Source organism: Tyto alba, unplaced genomic scaffold (assembly GCF_018691265.1).
Source record: "Tyto alba isolate M040663 unplaced genomic scaffold, T.alba_DEE_v4.0 Super-Scaffold_21, whole genome shotgun sequence".
Classification (NCBI taxonomy): Eukaryota; Metazoa; Chordata; class Aves; order Strigiformes; family Tytonidae; genus Tyto; species Tyto alba.
The window spans coordinates 15,009,412-15,030,026 of NW_024881295.1; the positions used below are offsets into that span (position 1 = coordinate 15,009,412).

At 40.8% G+C, this 20,615-nt stretch overlaps 1 protein-coding gene across 6 annotated transcripts in view; it reads right to left on the minus strand.

Annotated features, from left to right (window-relative positions):
* The window catches only part of CALD1 (caldesmon 1), a 95,410-nt gene that overhangs the window by 28,172 nt on the left and 46,623 nt on the right, over positions 1-20,615 (minus strand). For 4 of the 6 annotated variants that reach the window (XM_042795451.1, XM_042795450.1, XM_042795452.1 and 1 more), the window contains 2 exons: positions 2,466-2,612; positions 426-1,491 (listed from right to left, as the gene is read on the minus strand). In XM_042795451.1, coding sequence (XP_042651385.1) covers positions 426-1,491; positions 2,466-2,612 — 1,213 coding nt within the window. The remainder of the gene's footprint in view (positions 1-425; positions 1,492-2,465; positions 2,613-20,615) is intronic. The other 2 variants (XM_042795455.1, XM_042795454.1) reach the window with 1 other exon arrangement.

A 20,615-nucleotide genomic window follows, 5' to 3' on the forward strand; every position in this document is an offset into this window, starting at 1 on the left:
TCACATGTCCCAGCAGAGACCCCTCTCTTGTGATTGCATTTAACACACACGTTCCTCACACAGTTTACGAGGTGCTCATAATATTTTATGCCAACATGTGTCTGCCTCCACTTCATGTGTTACGGCATTCGGCCAGTTTATAGCAGCTGAGAAAAAAGGCAGCCAAAAAAACATGCAGAGGTCTGAACATGCAAGGTTTTGTTTGAACGATGGAGTGAGGTCAGGCATGTTGTGCACTGCATTATTGGTAAGCAGAAGTAAGGAGCTTTATTTTTAAAAAGAGAAAGCAAGAGAGAAAGCACAAGTATTAGTCACGTCATTGTAGGAATAGATCTGTGAGGAAATTCCAATTCAAACTTTTTTTCTTGCATTACATTTCTCAGAAACCACAGGTGTCTTATATTGGTGCAAAATGTTTACTGTACCTGTTTTCTTAGGAAAGTTGCTTGAGGTTTTTCCTCTTGTACTTTCTTCTCTTTTACCTGTTTATCTTCTATTTTCTTTTCTTCCATCTTTTGTTTTTCCTTTAATTTCTCTGCTTCTAGCTTAGCCTTGTCTTCAGCTGCCCTCTTTTCCTCTTCTGCCTTAGCCCTTGCTCTTTCCTCAGATGCCCTCTTCTCCTCTTCTGCCTTAGCCCTTGCTCTTTCCTCAGCTGCCCTCTTTTCCTCTTCTGCCTTAGCCCTCTCTCTTTCTTCAGCTGCCCTCTTCTCCTCTTCTGCCTTAGCCCTCTCTCTTTCTTCAGCTGCCCTCTTCTCCTCTTCTGCCTTAGCCCTCTCTCTTTCCTCAGCTGCCCTCTTTTCCTCCTCTGCTTTCTGTTTTTCCTCCACTGCCTTCTTTTCTTCCTCTGCTTTTAACCTCTCCCTTTCTTCTGCCTCAAGTTTCTCCCTTTCTTCTGCTTTCTTCCTTTCTTCCTCAGCCTTTTCCTCATCCCTACGTTTCTCTTCATCTACAGCATCACTTATACTCTGATCCCCTTCTGGCACAGCATTTGTATCATTCTCTGCTTTGTGCTCCTCTGCATTTATATCTAAATTTTTTGTTTCTACTACCTCTTCTTTATCTGTGGATTTCTCTGCTGTCACATCTACCTGATTTTCCTCTGTGGGGACATCCTTTGGTTTCTCCTCCTGTACCTCCTCCTTGTCTTTTTCTTCTTTTTTTTCTTCTTCCTCCCCATCTTGCCTCCAGTTGTTCCTTTGGTATGATTTGGTAACCGTTTCTGTTTCCTCAATCTCATAGCGTCCTCGGCGTGTTTCAGCCTTTTCCTCTTTTCCCGTGGTCTCGTTTTCTTCCACATTGTTTAATTCTCTCCTGCTGGGCAGTGACAAGCTCCCATCTGTGATCGTGGGGTCAAATTCCTTTTGACGTTCCAGGGCTTCCTGTAGACGTTTTTGGCGTCTCTCCTCCCGTCTTGCCAGTCTCTCCAACAACGCAGCTTCATCATCTGTTCCCCCCGTGGTTGTAGTACGCTTGGTTTCCTCATCTGCAACACTACATAAAAGTGACAATTTTTCATTAAAAAAAAAAAAAAATCTAACAATGTATGCACTTAGCTGTTTCTAGAAAAAGAACTTGCTGTAACATCATTCCATGGTTTGAAAACACAACATGTTGCATACTTCAAAATTTAGCAAAATGGTTCTGGGGATTAATTTTGGTGTTTCTACATGTATAGGAACGTGGTGTTTCACAATGTCAGAGCCTGGAGAGGTTCCCTTCCAGGCCAGCTCTAACAGCCACTGAAGTCCCCAGGAGACTTACTGACCTCAGTAGGCACTGGAATGGTCCGTGACACTTGGAGTGGCTAAAATATGAACTGCCCTGAAAACTTCATCCTACCCCTCTGCACCCTGCAGCAGAATACTTGGAAGACTTAGTTTTCTTTAAGGCCTATTTTGGATTGGCCTGAGGCATACACGTCATATGCACAGTTCTGCCACTCAGCTTGTGACAAGAGGCACCTCACTCCATAACCCTTTCTGTTGTTTATAGCCGTATGACCCCGACAATGCCAGATGAGGGCTGAAGTCTAGCACTCACACCCAGCACCTTGCAGGCATGTTTCAGCTGCTGCTTGAGGACTGGGTGCCCACCAATTCCATGCACCTTGGCCCCCTGACACCATGGCACCTATAGGCAGAACAAAATGCCTGAGGCAATCAGACAGCAGGAGGCATCAGAAGTATTTCCCTTCATGTGCCTCAGCTGAGTTACCCCACAGACAGCCCTGAGGACACCCTGGGAACGGGCCATGAGATAGCCTCAAGCCCAGGTTCAATGCTGCTGCCATCCCACCATGTAGACACAGCCAGTAGTGCTCCTCATGGTGTTAAGACCTCTTCAGAGCAAGGATGGCCAAATCTGGTGCTTAAAACTGAAGTAGCAAACCAGACCCCTTCAAGATACTTCTCTACTCTGAACAAAAATTACTGTTGACTTGTCAGTAAACAATGTCAGACATTTACCTGTTTTGGGCATTAACTTCTGATTTCTCTGTTACTTCTCCTGATAGATCTCCTTCTTCCTTTTGCCGCAGTCTCTCCTGTCGAGCCCGTCGGCGACGTTCTCTGGCAGCTTCTTCCTCATCATCATCATTTCTTTGGTAGGACAGCCTGCAACAGAGCATTAGGGATAGGGAAACAAAGGGGCTATAGAACACAGGACACCATGACTGAAAAATTACAAAAAGCAGTTGGCCAGAGCACGGTAAGCATGACTGCTCCATATGCTGTTTAGAAAATATGCTGTAAGTTGAAATGCATAGATTCAAAGCTTGATTTTGTTTACTTTTCCAGAAATGAACTTGACAAAATAGTCACAGTGAAGGCAGCAGCCGCACCACACTGTCAGTTTGCTCCTAGAAAATACCAACCCCATAAAAGACCAGCTCTGTAGCTGAGCAAATATCTTGCTAGTCTGCACCATGATCCTACCAGAATGCACACAGCAGCGTTGGAGCAGACTATCACTCAAGCCCACATAACTGAAATTGAACTAAGCCAAGCAGCTTTTCATTAGCCTCCTCTAAATATCACATGGTGAAAATTGTGACAGTATTCTAAAGTTGAAAGACTAGAAAGCAGGGAGACACAAGTATGACAACGCCTCTCAGTGGTCAGTTCTGAGTGCCAAATATCTGACACCTACAAAACTTTTGTGAGCCTGGAGCCCTGCCAGGCCAAATCATACAAGATTGTTGCTGTGATGAAAGCCTACAGCTGAGAAACCATTGTGTTCATCTAACCCAACAGATGATTACATTTAGTTTCATCCTACTCAAAAAGGAAAGCAAGACATTACAATCCTAATAATCCTGTGGCCCATTCAAACCTTTGCCGAGGTACATTATTACTGTGAGAGATAAAGGGAAAGGCCTGCATTCCTCTTATCTTTTTGTGCAGAGAAAGTGAAATAGGAAGCTAACGAGTGCAAGACCCAGACAGGACATTCGTTTACTTTTCTTCTAGCAATGGTATGATACATAATGGCTAAGAAGTTACTCTTCCTTACGTAGTCACACATTAAATTTAGCTGTGCAGCCATGGACTTAGAGAAATAAAGAGCTCTGCACAGGGTAAAAATAATCACAGTTAAAGTTTGCATTTCAAGGAACATTTTAACTTTAAAAGCAACTAAAACATTTTGATTTAGTCATTACTCAGACTCTTTGGGTTCAAGCCTCTCCCGTAACCTTGTTCTGGTACTACTTTACCGCTTGTTGAAAGAAGGGTGAAAGTACTGGATTGGCAAAGATTCAATTATCCCAATTTTGCTTTAACAATTGAAAATGGAAGTTAAAAATGCAACATGGCTGAGTCACTTGTCAGACCTAGAACAGCATTTTCATCCTCAGCGCACTGAAGGATTTGTTTTGCTATTTTCATGCTCCACTTCAAAAGCTTACAACTTTTTCTTTGTAGAAACAGCTCTTCTCAAAGAGAGTGAAAACAATGAGCAGCACAGCCATGAAGGATCACAGTAGAGGGAAGAGGAAGAAAGGAAGAAGGTGAATTAAAAGCACTAGAGGTGACACAGGGAAGACAAGGAAAAACGCTTCCTGTTATTTGTAAGCAATTTAAAGGGGGATCCACATTTCATTTAGGTCTAGAACAGGAAACATATGAATACAGTAATAAACCAATGGGGTCTTTAATTTGCAGAAGAAACAGACTGAAATAAAACTACATTAGCAAACTGACCACAGAAAGCCTACTCTGTCCGTAAGATGTTCTGGCTGCAGGAAGCCTATGATCTTTATAGCTCTGAATGCCAAATGTAAGGGCACAGGAGAGGGCACACTGCTCTTAGCCTGTGGTAGCTGGATAATGGCCACAACTGAGTCAATTCCCAGCAACTATGGGTCAAGATTCGTCTTTGCAGTGAGACCACAGGAGGATGAAGTAGTTTATCCTACTCTCTGTACCCACACAGAACACTCCTACACAGCAAGGAGAACAACTGCTTTTAAAAGCCTCTTTAAAATGCCTTTTTTAAACCACCAGTTGCTTAGAAAACTAGAAAAGGAAGCAACAAATACCCTAAGCAAAAAACTCACAAAATGGTACCAATTAAATAAGTCAAATGAAAACAGATATGTATTTCTGGTCCTTGGACACTTATCACATAGATCATCTGTTAAGAAAGCTGACAATCTCTCTAAATATCTTTTTTAGTCCATCCACTGCCTCACTGCATATCACAGCAGTTTCCTACAGTGAGCAAGTACACCAGATATGGGCTCCACCCATAAGGATCACCTTAAGTATTGAATTCTGTTCACCAGCACAGATGCATGAAACATCCCAAATAATCCGGAAATAGTTGTATCAACAACTAACAGCAGTATTTTATAGATTTGTATTATATTTTCTTTACAATTACGTTAACACTACTTCCCAGATTGTACTTCTACAGGCTGTTTTCTTGCCTCAAAAATACCAGCTCTGCTGGAGTGGACCTGACTAGCCACCACAGACTGACAGTAGAGTAGGTGAAATGAAGGTTCAGGTTGGCTATGTTAATTAGCAGGCTAATGACCACACTGTGAGCAAAATGACAGCAGGATCATTTATGAAACCATTCAACATAGTCAGCATAACTGTCATTTACTTTCCATGAGAAATTCAGTCATAGGAAAGATGGTGCAAGTTAGACAAAGGCCATTTCTGCCCATGAAAAATACTCTTCTCTGACTACAGTGGTTCATCTCACCATTCTCTCAATCCTCATGCACTGAGTTCATTCACAGTAACTCAGCTGGCACATCACTCTCTTTTCCTTAGTTATCTGAATAGCCTCCTCCTCTTCTGTTGCCTAGGGTGTCAAACTAATTTCACACAGAGGGTAAACCACAGGCAGACACGTGAATTCATGCACTATCCACTGGGAGTGGGAAGACTGACCCTCACTTACCTGCTGTTGCACCTCTCCCTAGTTACCCATCACAAACAAAATCAATTTGGGAGGTCTTCAGAGCTTATCTTCCACTTGCCTACATCTTTTGACATTCTTTACACCATGAGTAAACAAATAATAAAAGTATGACTCCAAGATTTCAGCTCTGTATATCAGACAGATGGAAATCTGATGATCCACACTGGCCTGTGTAGTTTCTCCACCCTTGGAGAACAGCCTTGCTGCCCAGCATGCATACACACCCCACAACCAAACTAAACTAACCTTATATCCGTTTGCCACCTTCCACATAACTGTTTAAAGTCTTTGCAGGCCTGTCTCTCTCTACAGTTAGCTGTTCCAGCTACCTCAGGCAATGAAAGCACGGCACAGCATGATCTCCAAGAGGTATGCCAAGCCTTCTGATACGCAACACCTCTGATTAAATATTCAGATGAAAAGATGATAACTTGGAAACCATCCTACACCTTGTCACCAAAGATAACACACTCTTGGTCTAACTGTCAACTAAAAAAAAAAAAAAAAAATAGCAGAGTGTTATCTGCTTCTCCTGTTAATCTTCTCTATATTTCTGACATAAGGAAAAGCGGTCTAACCTCTGTGCATTATTGATAAGTTGTTCTAGTAAAGCATTACTGTTGAGTCTATCATACTTGCCACCAGCACAACTCAAGTACAGGAGAGCAAGCATCTCATGTCTGTGAGAGGACATTTCCTACCGTGCTAGGTAGGGATAACAAGTAACAACAGACATGCTGCCCTGTTGAGTGGGTAGAACAGATTTATATCTCCAGGACTGAAATCCCAAACCTGCTGAAGTCAACAACAAATCTCCTGATTATCTGAGTAAGTCTAAAATGTTACTCTCAGACTGAATGGGGGGACTCTACAGCCTAGAGTGGAAAATAACTGCTGGATGGGGAACATAGGTGATGAGGCCATCTGACTCAGAACTTCTTCAGAGAAATTTGCCACCCTCTCTATTTTACATCTAGCACTGAATTTAAATAAAGTTATAACCCAGTAAGAAGCTTGGTAGTAGCTAGGATGATTATGGGGCTGAAACCATTTCATACAATCCAGCTTCAACTGGTTTCAACTTGAAACCACAAATCAGTTCAAACATTATCCAAGGCACTTTGGTTTTAGAGTTTCTTGCCCAGTGCTACTACATTATTATTATTGTCTGAATTATGACAGCACTGAAATTTCCTGATCAAGCTCAGAGGCTTGCTACAGTAGGCATTTTATAAAGATAGAGGAAGATCTGCTCCCCGTTCTAAACAGTGTGTATTCTGATTAGAGAAACTTAATAATTGTAGTACTATCTGCCCTATGTGAGTCATAAGATGAATCTGATGAATCTAAATTCTTTTTCATTTTTCACAGGGGTAGAAAAAAACCACACCTAATTTAAGCTGGATCACACTGCTCCATTATAGGGGAGGCAGGGAGAAGAAGACTTGTGGATCTGAGCTTTGACTCCACCTCAAGGGTGTCAGAAATACATGAAAAATTTCCAAACACAACAAAAGCCTTTAAGACTAGATTTCTAACTTAAACAGGCAGCCCAGATCTGACTCTTCTTTCTTCCATGATTCACTCAAATGCCATAATGTCTCTCCTTTCTCCTGCTTGCAAAAACACATTGCATTCATAGCACTGCCCTCCCAACATGTACCTCAATTAGATGCAACTGTACCTATTCAGTATGCTCTTTCCCACACAACTTTGTTATCTCAAAGCCCTAATATCTATTACAGATCTCTCTGTGGTGCACCCGAGAAATGAGATCATTCATCCAGTATCAAACTGCTGCACCTCCACTTGCAACCTAACCTACTTCCAAGACCTTCACCCTTCATTACCTAACACCACAGCAGTTGAAGTGACATCTGTTGACTTGTATATCTCCAAACTGATGGCAGATGGAGGACGTCAGTAAAACGTCCTTGATGACAAATTTCACTGCCAGACTCAGTCTATAGAAGCTGCATTTTTTGGCCTGTGCTCTTAGAAAGACTTTCTATTTATCCAGGCTCTTCCTGAAAGGATGGGTGGGTGAGAATGGACTCTGTTATAATACCCACCAGGGAGTGATCTTTGTGTCACTGTTGATATTTGGTCCTGTTTTATTTATGATTGCATATGGTTTAATTTTTTTTATTGTTCATTTAATTTGTGTTATGATAAGGGCGCTTCAAAATGTGGATATAAACAACTGATCAATCTTCACCTCCAAAAAATGTAACAAATGCACATGCTTCCAGAGGATAATGCTTTTGTCAAGATTTGTGTGTCAAATGTCAGCTGTATTTTGTTGAAGTCATATCTAAAAATGTGGTGAATGGTGGGGGGAAGTTATGGGGAACACTCTTCTAATTGTTCCTCCATAATTCAATGAGAGTGTCAGCATTCTGCTCAGACCTGCTCAAGAAGATTCATTTCTATGAGGGAACAAGCAGAATTTCAGTCCAAAACGCTCATGTTTCAAAAAGATATAGTGAGTGAAAACAGGGGATTACACTGAAGACATTCAGACATGCCACCACAGTTCTCAGTCCGATGTTGTGTATGAATGCTGTTATTAACATCAATATTTTTCACATATTTCTCAATTTGACATGCACCATTTTCTACACATTGAACGTAGCAGAGACAAGTTGATAAAATTAACCAATGGCTGGAAATTAAACACAGACAATTTAAAACTGGAAATGAAGCACATATTTTTAACAGCAGGGGTGATTATATACATAAAAAATGATGGAACATCCATCTCTTGCATCTCCACATGGATGCCTTTTTGGAAGTTATACTACAATAAAATATCAATTCTTGGGCTCATTACAGACATAATTTGGTGAAATTCCATTATCTCTTAGGTATGGAAGTTAGACTAGATTATACAGTGGCACCTGCTGGATTTACACACTACAGTCTTCCATTTACAGAGGGTACATGCCTTCTCATTCTGCTCATAATTTATATCTGTCTCACAAATATCTTTACTCCTTTCACCCACACATTCCCTGGAGCTACACAGCCTATACTCCTTAGTGGGCAAATTACCCAGATATCCACACAGTTCTCTGGGAAAAAATACCTTTCAATGTATTGCCTTCTCATTTACATAATTTTCACACTGTGTTTCTAATACTCTTTCTTATTTTTCATAGCTCCAAAGAGCTACAGGATTATTATTTTTCTGCTGGGTAACCATTTATTCAATGGGCTGGCAGAAGAACATTCTTTCTGTCAGATCTGGCATCCTTAATTTCCTACCATACTTTTAGAATCCTTTCTCCTACTTTAAACCTTGATCTAAAATACCTAAAGATAAAACAATGTGCATTTTAACATCTAATTTTTTGTTTCAGCTGTGGAAAACCTTTAGATTATTTACACTGGTTCATCATCTGGCTGTGAGATTGTTATTTTGTTTGCATGACAAAACAGTTAGGTATGGGAAAGAAAAGGTCTTCTGAGAGATCCAGCTTGTGTACATTCTTCTTTCTTGTTTCTTTCTTTCCTTTTGATGTTTTTGATGCTTAGTTTTTTTCACAGGTAAGGAAAGAGTAGGTACACTCATCCGTTTAACAGTTTGATTCTAAAAAACTAAGGTGCAAGCAATCCACAACAAAGAATGAAGTATACAAAGTGACATGCAAGCTAATAACCACAAGGGAAAATGACTCCATGCTGCCTACAAAAATACTTGGGTATCAAGTAATTCATGCCAAAAAGTAGCCAGGAATTTTTTTTTTTTCTGAAGATGGCACTGAAGCCTCTAGGACAGATCCTGGCTTCCCAAAGTACCGGTTTCTGTTGCAAATATAAGTTTCAGATGCGTCGACACCCAGGATTTCCAATGCCTTTTCTCATTTCTTGCAGTTTTCTGCTTATAGCAACACTGTTGCTTTGGTTTTAGGTTCAAGCCCTAAAACCTGGACTACATAGTTAGATCCAGTCTGCAACATCACTGCATCATTCTGCACAAAGGCAGAATGACTCATGCATGCACCTATTTTTTTTTTTTTTCTTTCCTCATGGTTGAAAACTGATGATCTGTTTCATAATATGAAATGCAGGCAGATTCTGCAACCACATCCAAATAACTCTGGTAAATCGCCTCTGAATACCTCAGCATAAATTGCACGCAGAGCCACTAGCATGAAGGGTAAAAACCTTCAGCTACTGAAACAATGTCAAATTTGCCTCCAACATACATTATATTTAGATAAAAGCACTTGTTGGAAATGTCCCAGGGAAAAGCATGTAATTCTCTCAATATGTGAAGTCTGTAATGCTCTGCAGTTTTACTTCATCCACAATAGACTTGACATTGACCTGTCAGTGAACAGTGTGGTATATTTAACCTGTTTTAATTTAGAAGTTTCACATGAAAAGAAAAAACGTAACTGGGTAGAAAACGACAATTGGCCAAGTGCCTTCTAGGTGATAACTATGACTTTTTCACTCCTTTCCTTGAAGCTTAGTGGAATTCACCCAGAAATCTGTTTCCCTGTCAGATGACAAACATGCAAAACAGTATAAAACAAGCTTACTTTTTCAAACTTAAAAAAGTGGGACCAAAACCCAATCACTGTGCATACCACTGTGGTTGGTGTGGTATTTGTAGACTCCGTAGCAAATTGCTTTCTGCTTGCTGCCACCACCTCCAGTTGCTAGTGCTTTATTGCATATAAAATCCAAAATAATTTATGCCACAGCCTTACCCAGTAATAGTTCAAGCATATGACTTGAGAATAATGGGCACTTTGCCCAGCTGAGGCATAAGTAAAGATTTACAGGATTCACCCCAGAATATATAATGCACCATTGCTGCAAAGCCAAATCAGAAATGTTCTTTCTTGTGGTTTCAGGCCCCTGTATTCAATATGGCTTTCAAGGCACTTTTATACCTCAAATTGCTAGCTTACCGAATGCATACAAAGTTAAGATCTAACTTCTCCTCTTTTATATTTCATTGCAAATAAAACTCCATCTGACATGATTAAGACATTTACTCAAGACAGAATTAATTAAAAATTAAGACAGACATTATGCACTTGTAATTTAAAAAAGATCCTCTGCATATTGAGAACTGTGGTCCTCCTAGAAAATATGCAAAAGATTTGAGGAGTGCAACCTACATTTTCTCACAGGCACCTTTAGGCAAATTGATGTCTCCAATGTGTTACAAACATCTTTTAACTAATACAAAATTCATGTCATCATCTACAATATTTATCAGAGATGTTTAAATGAAGGCAAGGGAGGGAAGGAAGGCATGAGGAGGACTTTTGTTATTGGGCCATTTTCTCATCCTATGTAGTCACTTCATTAAACTGTGATGCTGAGGTAGGCATAGTCAGGGATGGACACCCCATCAGCCAGCCTGTAGGGAATCTGGAGCAAAAGCACACAATGAACTCTCCAGCCTTATGGAGAGGAACCCAAACAGGAGCACAGGACCATTGTTCATGGCTCAACAGTAATTTTTCTCTATATATATTTTATATGCATACATATAAAAATTAAATATTTTCTCAGCAATTATTATAAGAAACAGTTATTTTTCTATTTAAAAATAAAAAACTCACGTCACATGCAATATGATTTTTCCACCAGAGGCTGGAGTGGAAATTATGTTGTCATTAGGAAGTGGAGTTTTTCTTTTTATTCAAGCAAAATAATTACAATTAATTTCAAGAGGATTCCCGATTACTATTGTTCACATTCCCTATACCTATAGCAATGGTCTGGTTTTGCTAAGTTTTCTGATGTAACCACCCCCCTTTAAATGCAAGAGAATGGTATTATTGAATAAATCGGTATCTCTCCAGATTGAACTCCCAAAATGCAACTCAAAATTGCAGATTAATCAGAAAAGGGTCTGTCTAAGTCCTGTACCTGGAGCATATACTTTGAGAAGGGTAAACCAATTAATAAAGAGGAGATAAGATACAACAGATTCAGCTCATTTTTTAGACTGATACAAGTACCTTCCAGGGGAATTGCACTTTTGGGTTTCTTATATTTGGGATTAGGATGCAATAGCAACTGCAGCATTTTTTATGCCAGGATCTTCACAGCATCCTAGTGCTTCTTCCTAACAGTTCAATTCTGAGGGCAGCAATGGCAAAAGAAGACATTCCAGACAAGCCTTGCTACTGTGAGCACCACCTCAGCTAGGTGAGCTAAAACCAGACTTGCAGAATGTGGTGCTCAGAGTACAGACTGCCTCCACCCTAGCATAGCTACAGCAGTGGTAGAAACAAGGGATACTTTAGCAAGGTTTTTCTGTAGAGACAAAGGCAAGGAGACTGGATAGAAGGAGAATTGGCTTTCACTCTTCTCAGCTCAGTGTCCTGTTTAACCCTGTAACTGCGGCAGGTAATGTTTTCTGAAGAAAAGAGTTTAAACTTTTTTTTTTTTTTTTTCTGGTGTTATTTTTTTTCTTCCAAAACAGTATGCTGCATCCTCCCCAAATTAGCAAACAAGAACAAAGTTATGATTTCAGGAAAGCGCAAACTGAACTATAATAAATTATGTATGAATTGCTGACCTGAAAACCCAGCATTCAATTTCATCTGCTTCTCTACTTTCACCCTGGGTTGCCTGCTTTGAAGGATTGTTTAATGTAGCACTCTTAACAAACCAACACCGACATTTCATTCCCTCCACAAAGATTAATATTGATGCATTTTAAGAGCACTGTATTTTCAAAGAAAATGCAGGACCATGAGGACAGGTTTCACACGTGGAAAGCTGCTTTAGTTTCAACCTGTACTTGCTCTACTGAATATGATATAAGGACAAACACTAAAAAAGTTAACTCAGAGAATCACTGGATTCATTAACATCCAAGCCAATCTCGGTCACACAGTATAATCCTCCATCATCATGCCCAATCTACTCACAGTCAACTTCCAGCATTTATCTATTCACCACCCACCCTGCCAAAACAAGATGAGAAATTTGAGATGAAACATGTCTTTGGTTTTCAAAGATGACAAATCTCTATGAGCAGAATCCCCTTTTGCACTCATGTTTTTTCTCCACTTGCCTGCCAGGTTTTACAGGGTATAATGAGGAACCAGGGGCCATGACTCTACAGTGGTGAATCCTGTAAGGAAGAAAGTTCACAGCATCATGTTGATTGGTATCAGGGACAGCATCCACCAATAGTGCTGGACCCATCTTGAAATGAGTTATTTCATCTGTCACTGAAATGGAGCCGTGTCTAGGGTGGAGCAGTATGTAGCTACAGCTATGGCTCCATAACTGAAACATCAGTCTCTGATTTAGGACTGACATTGAAATTGATTATGGATTTGAACAAGACTGAGACAAAGAACCAGTGGGGCAGGAAGGAGGAATGTGGAAGCAGGGATCAAACAGGGACTGTAGGAAGGGGCCTGGAACAAGACATCTCCCTGGGCTGGGGAGGGGGAGAGAGGAGGGAGAGACTGCAGCAATGAGGAACCTCCGTCCCTGCAGGGCACGAGATGGGGAATGGAGAGAGGTTGATGGGGAAGGACAAGGAAGAGGGAAAGAGATCCGTTGGGGATCAGCAAGGACAGCAAAAGCACCAGAACTGGGTATATGGCTGGGTATCCAGCATCAAGCCAGGTTCACACGGCTGTCCAGGGCTGGAAAGCGTAAACCCACCATGACTGACAGAATGGAAACTGCAAGATAGCGGGTCATGATTACCCAGACTACACATCACTACAGTAACTCCTTCAACCTTGCCTGAAATGGTATGTGATCTGAAATGCCTACACGCTGTCAGAACCTGCTATTTTTATTGCTCAATTCATCAAAAGTATGGGTGTTAGCATTAGCTTGGGCTCTGTGAAGCATCAAAACTCCTCAGTATTTCCCAGGGATTAGAGACTGTAATTAAATGACTATTGCTCAGAGCCAGACAGGTCCCTGAAGATGTCTGCTGGAGCTTTCAGAAATACAGCAAAGACTATGCTGCATGAACAAAGTACAAGGCAAGTATTTGCACACATAGAGCCTGGAAAAATAATTTTACCAGATAATCATTCAGATAATCATAGAATAATCTTTTTTTCATCCACTCTTTCCGACACAAAATATGCAAGAGAAGGACACAGCCTTAACATACCACAGCAGACTAAATATTGAAATAAATGCTGCAAACAGGAAAGCAGCTGAAATGTAAGAGCAGAACATGCACCAAGACAGTGGACTGTGAAGCCTTATGCTAACTGAAATAAACCACTTTAGGGGGATATGGCATTACAAATACATTCAGTGCTACAACATATGGTGAATCGGAAAAAAAAATAATGAAAATCAGATGTCTCAAAGTTCTCTGGTACCGATTCCCCATGCACACAACTCACGGATGCTGTGCAGGTGCAGATTTGGTTTCAAGGGAAATTCATGGTTGTTCACTTTTAACATGGACGAGCATCTGTCTCTCTCTCAGGTGTTTAAAAAGCCTACTGTCAACAGCCAAGGTGATTAGGAGATATTTTCAGTGAGACAGCAGAGAAATTACGAGTGCAGATCCTGTCATTTGCTAACAGGATTAGGGGCAGATACACTCCATGCATCTCTCCAAAAACTAATCCCAATGTGTCTTTCACCTTCATGAAGGGTAAAAACCTTTCCATAAAACAGGCCTGTACAGATATGCAAGGTCACATATAGCACTTTGAACAGCAGACTAATGTTACAATGATTTGCAGACATCGTATAACAGCACTGCAATTTAAACAGCTGGAAGTTTGAAACACAGGCATTGCAACTATGCCCACATAAACACAATAAAATACCCTGGTTTCACCTTTTCAATTAGTTTTCCCTTAGATGTGCCTGTTCCCCTTACATTGCTCCAATGTGATCCTTATTCCAGGTGAAGTTACTCATAAGAAACTACAAGTCAGTGCAAACTATTGGAGAAAGCCTGTGAAAAACTGAGTTCATGAAAGCTGATCAATCACACTGAAAATACAAATCTAAAAGCCACTGTTCTTTAAAAAGGGTAAAAAAAAAAAACATTTTCACATAAATCTAGCGTCCAAAAAAACCTCTCCCATTTCAAAGATTCACTAACAAATTATCTGCAAATTATAAGCTATTCACAGAAAATACCCAGATAAAAACTAGGAAATGGAAGAAAATAACAATTTACTTGCCCTAGAAGTCCCCATGGACTGTGGACTTCCAATGGGACATACGCAGCTATTAGAGGCATAAGACTCCTAATACAGAGAAACTGCCCCATGGAGATACTGTGCCAGTGTAAGGGACTCTTCTGCAATGTACAATATGTTTCCAAATCACAGAGATTATTATGGTGCATCTCTGGGTTTTGTTTGTTTGTGTGTGTTTGTTTTTATTTCGTTCTGGAATAGCAGTTCCATATAGGGAACCAGTCTGTAATAGCTGATGCAAAATGCTTTATACTGTAGCATCCCCACACAGATGAGCTCTGCATTGACACAAGGAGCTGAGTGGTAGTGCTAGTTGTACATTCACAGCAAGTTATTGATCAGGTTCTGTTGAGTTTTTGGCAAATCTTCCACTGTCAAACAGCCATTCTCTGCCCTAACTGGTCAGCCTTCCCCAATGCCCCTTCTGTGCTTCAAGTTCATCAGATACAAACCCCTGCCTCAAGCTTTCAGTCCTTGTCCCAGCTCCAGCCTGTCCAACAGGCAAAATACATTCACACCCCTCCTGCACTGGCAGGATCCTGGGTTGCAGGAGAGGGTGAGCAGCACTAACCTGGGCTATGATCCATGAGCTTTCAGTTGCTTCCAGATAGTGATGAGTGTACCCTTGTTGGAGAGCATGGTATTACCTTGTGTTGTGATTGGCCTTGCCTCTGCACACAACCAAAGCACTGGCCCACAAAGCACCCGTTTGATGCCACACAACATACGCTTTCTTTTATCTGCGTTTCATCATACTGCTAAAAGAAATGGCAGGTGAGTCCAGGGCAGAAAAGGTGAAATAGCAAAACAGTTGGGACTGTAGAAGAGAGGAGTATGACCAACAGTAGAAGGAAAGCGAAAGGAGATGGGCAACAAGGTGGGGTGGATAGCGAAAGTCTGCCATGGTAAGAAAGTGGTACGGCTCATGGGAACAGACTGCAAGTGCAGGCAAAAGAGAATCTAATTCCAAGTGTGAGAGGAGACAAGCAATGATAAGTTTCTATCACCAAGAAGCAAAGCCTTTTTACGGATTCAACTGAAATTTTTAAAGAAAAGGTAACTGAAAAATTCATGATTAAATGAACACACAAATGTTTAAGCCAAGGCTTCTGGTATAATCCATTACATTTCAGGAGTGAATACAGACTGATAGCTATTTTCTCCTTGTTGTTATATTAGTACTTGGCACTTGTTAACTTCTTTCCATCAAATCTCAGAGTGCTTTACAAATATTAATTAATCCTTGTAATTCCTTCTTACTTCCGCATGGTGGGTATTATTACTACTATAATACCAGTTAATGGAATGGAAAAACAAAAACATAGAAGAATTTACTACTTTTCCTAAACCACCCAGCAGGTAAGATTCTTGCTTTGGCTGCACTACACACCTGCTCCAAAACCTGTTGAAGATACCAGGAGCTTTTCTAGCAACTAACAAAAAGGGTTGTTGCGGGTACATGGACTCCTTCCTCCCAGGCCCATCTCTAACAGCTGCACCGTGCTGACTTCCATCGCTGTGACTGGAAGCGTGTGAAAGCCACTGGCGGAATTGATTATCCTGGGCCGTTTTTTTGCTGGCATACTGAACAAAGAGACATCCTCCCCTGAGCTCTCTCTGAGCAAGTGATAGCCTGCCTCTCCTCCGCATTGTGCCTTCTGTTGCTAGGTATTTCCAAATCAGTAGTTTACATTTTAAAGAGTTGTGCCTGCTGGGAAATGGGAAAGGAAGGCTGAAAAGCTAGCTTAGCCCAGGGGATCTTGTGGCCCTGTCACTGCAAAAGTACCTCAGGCTTCGAGCAGGGGTCCGCATGCTTCAACACAGCCTGGCACCTTTCTGAAGCACTGGGCTATGAACTGAGATATGCTTAAGTGCCTGAAAGTATGGAAAATGGGGTACAGGGTCCTCACCATTGGGAAACAGGGAGTTAGCTTGCTGCCAAACCCTTGTGCTTCTCAAGCTCCAACAGGTGCAGAAAGCCAACTTTGTTAGGTAGGACTCCCAGAAGGTGACTGAGTGAGAAAACACCAGCTGTACACCAGAAAGATTGTAGTCCTTCAGAAACTGTAGAAGGCATCACAGGGGAAGGTTTCTGCACACCGTGGCTCTCGCTGCACCCTCTTCAGTCCCACAGGTTAGATGGGAGTGAACTGAATGTCAGCTAAACCTTCCAACACTGGATCTTTCAGGACTTCATCTTGATTCAAAGTCAAAACATTTCCTGTCTCACCTGCACTGCAAGACAGAAGTGTTTTAGGAAGCCACTGAGACTCCTATAATAGGGCATGTGCACAGCGGATGGATCCTTAGAAATAACACCACCAGTGAACAGACCTTAGATTTGATCCAAACATGCCACAGTTCATACAAGTATCCTTTTCCCAGCAATTCATAATAACTATTCATATATGCACACCAAGCCCATTGCAAGGGAGATGCAATTCAATTTACCCTTTTATGAAACTTCTCACTGAATTTAAGTTATGCATCCTGAAAGGCATTGGAAATGGCCAAAAAACAAGCACTGGATAGCAAGTCTACATTTAATATACTTTTTTGAAAATATAACATTTGGCAAGCAAGGATTTGGCAATGCAAATTGCAGAATATTTGGCACAAAAAAGAATTAGGACACACATAAAATAATTTGAAATCCTGCTCACAAAACGTGTGGCCCAACCTGTTACCACAACTCAATTGACTGAGGTTACTGAGTAAATAAAAATATGGTAATCATCTGCCTGAAGAAGATAAACTTTAGCAGTTATGAGGCAACAAAAGGGTCTGGGGATCATCAGCCCTCCAAACTGGAAAAATAAGTTAAGCCTGCTTTTAACTCAAACTAACATGCTGGTAGTTAAGATGCTAAATACGGGATTTAGAAGGCTTTGTTTGGCCCCTACCTTGTACAGGTTCCTGCATGAAATGCTCTAACTCCCTTGTGCTTCAGTTCCCATCTGACCAACACACAGGAATGTTTAGTAAAAAAAAATCATCCATTTGGGGGACCTAGAGGCTAGCACAATGGGTGTTACCTACATCAATAATATATTACAACACCAATTTGTCTAATGCAAACACAGGCATAAAACTTAACTCAGACACTAGCAATCCTCCACCAATGAGGTGATCTTGGACATACTTATAGGTGCTTCTGCCAGGTCAAGAGGAGTATGAGACAGAGTAACTGTCAGTGTTGGTGCATAGCTATAAGCATATAGAAAAGCATATAGAAACACTTTTTCTGGACCCTTGCCCAAAGTTTGCTCAAAATTGCTACATTGCTACAGTGTTAAGAGAGCTTTTTAGCATTTTGTTAAGTCTTGAGGAAAAGCTGCATTTGCACAGAACTTAAAAACTGCTTTTCTACAGCCTTTATGGCAAATGTAACAGAGGAACTATAAGAAAATTAGTCCTCAGCCTTAATCTTTCTAACTAAAGTAAAAGTCTAGCCAGCTTTGGAAGCAGATGTGATCTCTGCTAATTAGGCTTTGAGGCTTTTTAAAATCTTGAGAAAGAAAACTGCTGACACGTTATGTCTGACCACTCCTGTTCCAGAAGGAGGCAGATGACTAAGGCCAAGATGCACACCACCACCACCACACACACCCAGAATCCATGCCAGTGATTTCCCTTCTGCGGAAGAAGCACAACGCTAAAAATCTCCTGCTTCACAGATGAAAGATGGGTGTTACACAAAACAGACAAGGCTAGCATTCAACACTAGTTTTAAAATGGGAGGCTACTTCTGTAGAAATTAGTATACAAGACAACACGATATGGTTGAAACACATTTCATTCGGGCTTTACAAAATATTGTGTAACACAGTAGAAAGAGCTGAAAGGGAAGAACAAAAGAAAGAAGGAAAGGAAGCACATGGCAAAGAAGATGCCACTGTAGTTCATGGGAGGTGGAAAGCCAGGAACAACCTGAAAATGAACAGAGACTGTAAAGGTTCCACCATAGCTATGTCAGTGTGTGATGATGGTCCACATAATTTGGGGATGCCGAAACCTACAGTGTATTGAGCCTTGTGAAGGCTCACCCATCCTATTATCCTACTGCTAAGTTACAAAAGCCACTAAAACCAAAACCCACTAAAACCAACCAACCAAACAAAAAACAGCACGAATAAGCAAACAACAAAAACCTGTAGTATGGATCATGCCAGGAAAACAACAGTTGTAATGCTAGAAGGTAATTCTGTAATTACACTGAAGCAACTCCAGGGTTGAATGTGTTGCAGATGGAATTTGGCAAGCCAAAAATCTCCTGTTCAGAAACATGTAATATATTTTTATGGTTAAAAAATCTGCAGGCAATTTAGCTACGACAAACTGAACAGAAGCCAGAATCTCACATCCTGTAGTGACAAGTGCATTGGTCTCAAAGACACACCTCTAGGACAGGCTTCCACATTTCTTAACAGTACTGGGGGAAGGAAAACAAGTGCACATGGACTGGTTCCACAGTGGCTGCTTTCTCAAAATTTTTAAATGCATAGCATGCCAGTTAGAAGATACTTTCTGAATAAGGTTTTAAGCTGTCTGGAACAAGAATCATCTTTTTTTTGTTCTGTAATACAGCAACCTTTACCAAGAGGACCCACAGTAGGATCAGATCTTCCTAAGCAGAGGTATAAAGCAGATTGAAAGTGATCTGAAAAAGATTCAGAGATCAGAATAAAACTGCTTGCACAGAGTTAATCCTCCCCGGTGGCCACGGCAGTTTCTGCTGGAGTTACTCTTATTCATAAGAATCTGAATATTTCTCACTGTTGCTTAGTCAAGGTATATGAAAAAGTGGCGGATGGAAATTAAAGAAGAAGCAACAAAGTTATATTGATTTACATAGAGATCAGGGACTTGATCTTCAAGAGAGATTCTGACTTTGAGGAAGAAGGGTCTGAATACGAATAGGCACCAAAAAAAAACCCTACCAAACCCCAAAAAAGAGGTTGTGCAGCAAGATTTTGGGAGTAGCCTGATTGTAATGGTGCATCTGTATGTTCTGTTTAATGTGAACTTGTACATCCAATCTCTGCTACTAATGCCGTTTATTTTTCTTTTCTGCTTTATTATCATCCGAGTTTATCTTTCACATCCTTTGCCTACAGTAAGCTAACCTTAACAATAACAGGATATGTACTCTAGAATTACTATGATGGGAGTAAAAAAAGAGGAAAAAATTGCTTCACAAGTGACACAATTAAACTCACAATACTCAGAAGAAAATCAATGAGTGACGGAGAGAAGTGGGCTTTTAGTGACTAGGTTAACTGTTATTCCCGCTACAGTCAAAGAACCGCACCAGAGCACTGGGTGGGAAGGGGGCAGGCACTTTACGTCACTTTTGGTCTTCCAGTACATCACAGAATTAAATTAAGCAGAGCCGATACTTGGCTTGATAATTCAGTTACCAAGAGACAAAGACTGAGGAAGGAAAGAATTTAAATACCAGCTTCTGCCTTCCCTTGAAACTTTGCTCATCGTAACTCAGTTTAAAACCCGAGGAACTATACTGACTTCAGATCTGAACCCTGTATTTAAGCCTGGCATGCGTTACTCATCTCTGGAATTCAATACGAGCCTTCAAAGCAATTTGAAAGAAAAACAGCTGAGCAATTTAAAGCATCAACTAAACCTTGTAGTTAGTACTTTCCTTCAATGATGGATTTTTGAGAAGAGAGAAATTGGATCGTAATACCTTGGACTAAAGTGTGATTTTTCTGACAGCTTCACAAACTGTTTAAATGCTTTAGATGTAGAACAACCCACATGGAAAACTGTGTTCCAACGTGCCCGCTGTTCCCTACAAAGTTGATTACAATATGGCACTGTTAGACTTGCAAAAACTTCTCATTACCACATCCAGTTTGTGTGTCAGAGGGAGATTTCATGGCAATGCTGAACACTTGTGAAAAAGAGAAGGAAGAAAGGAGGGAAAGGCAAAGGGGGGTGTGGGGGAAGCCCTCCCTGACTGTCTACTTTGCAAAGGAT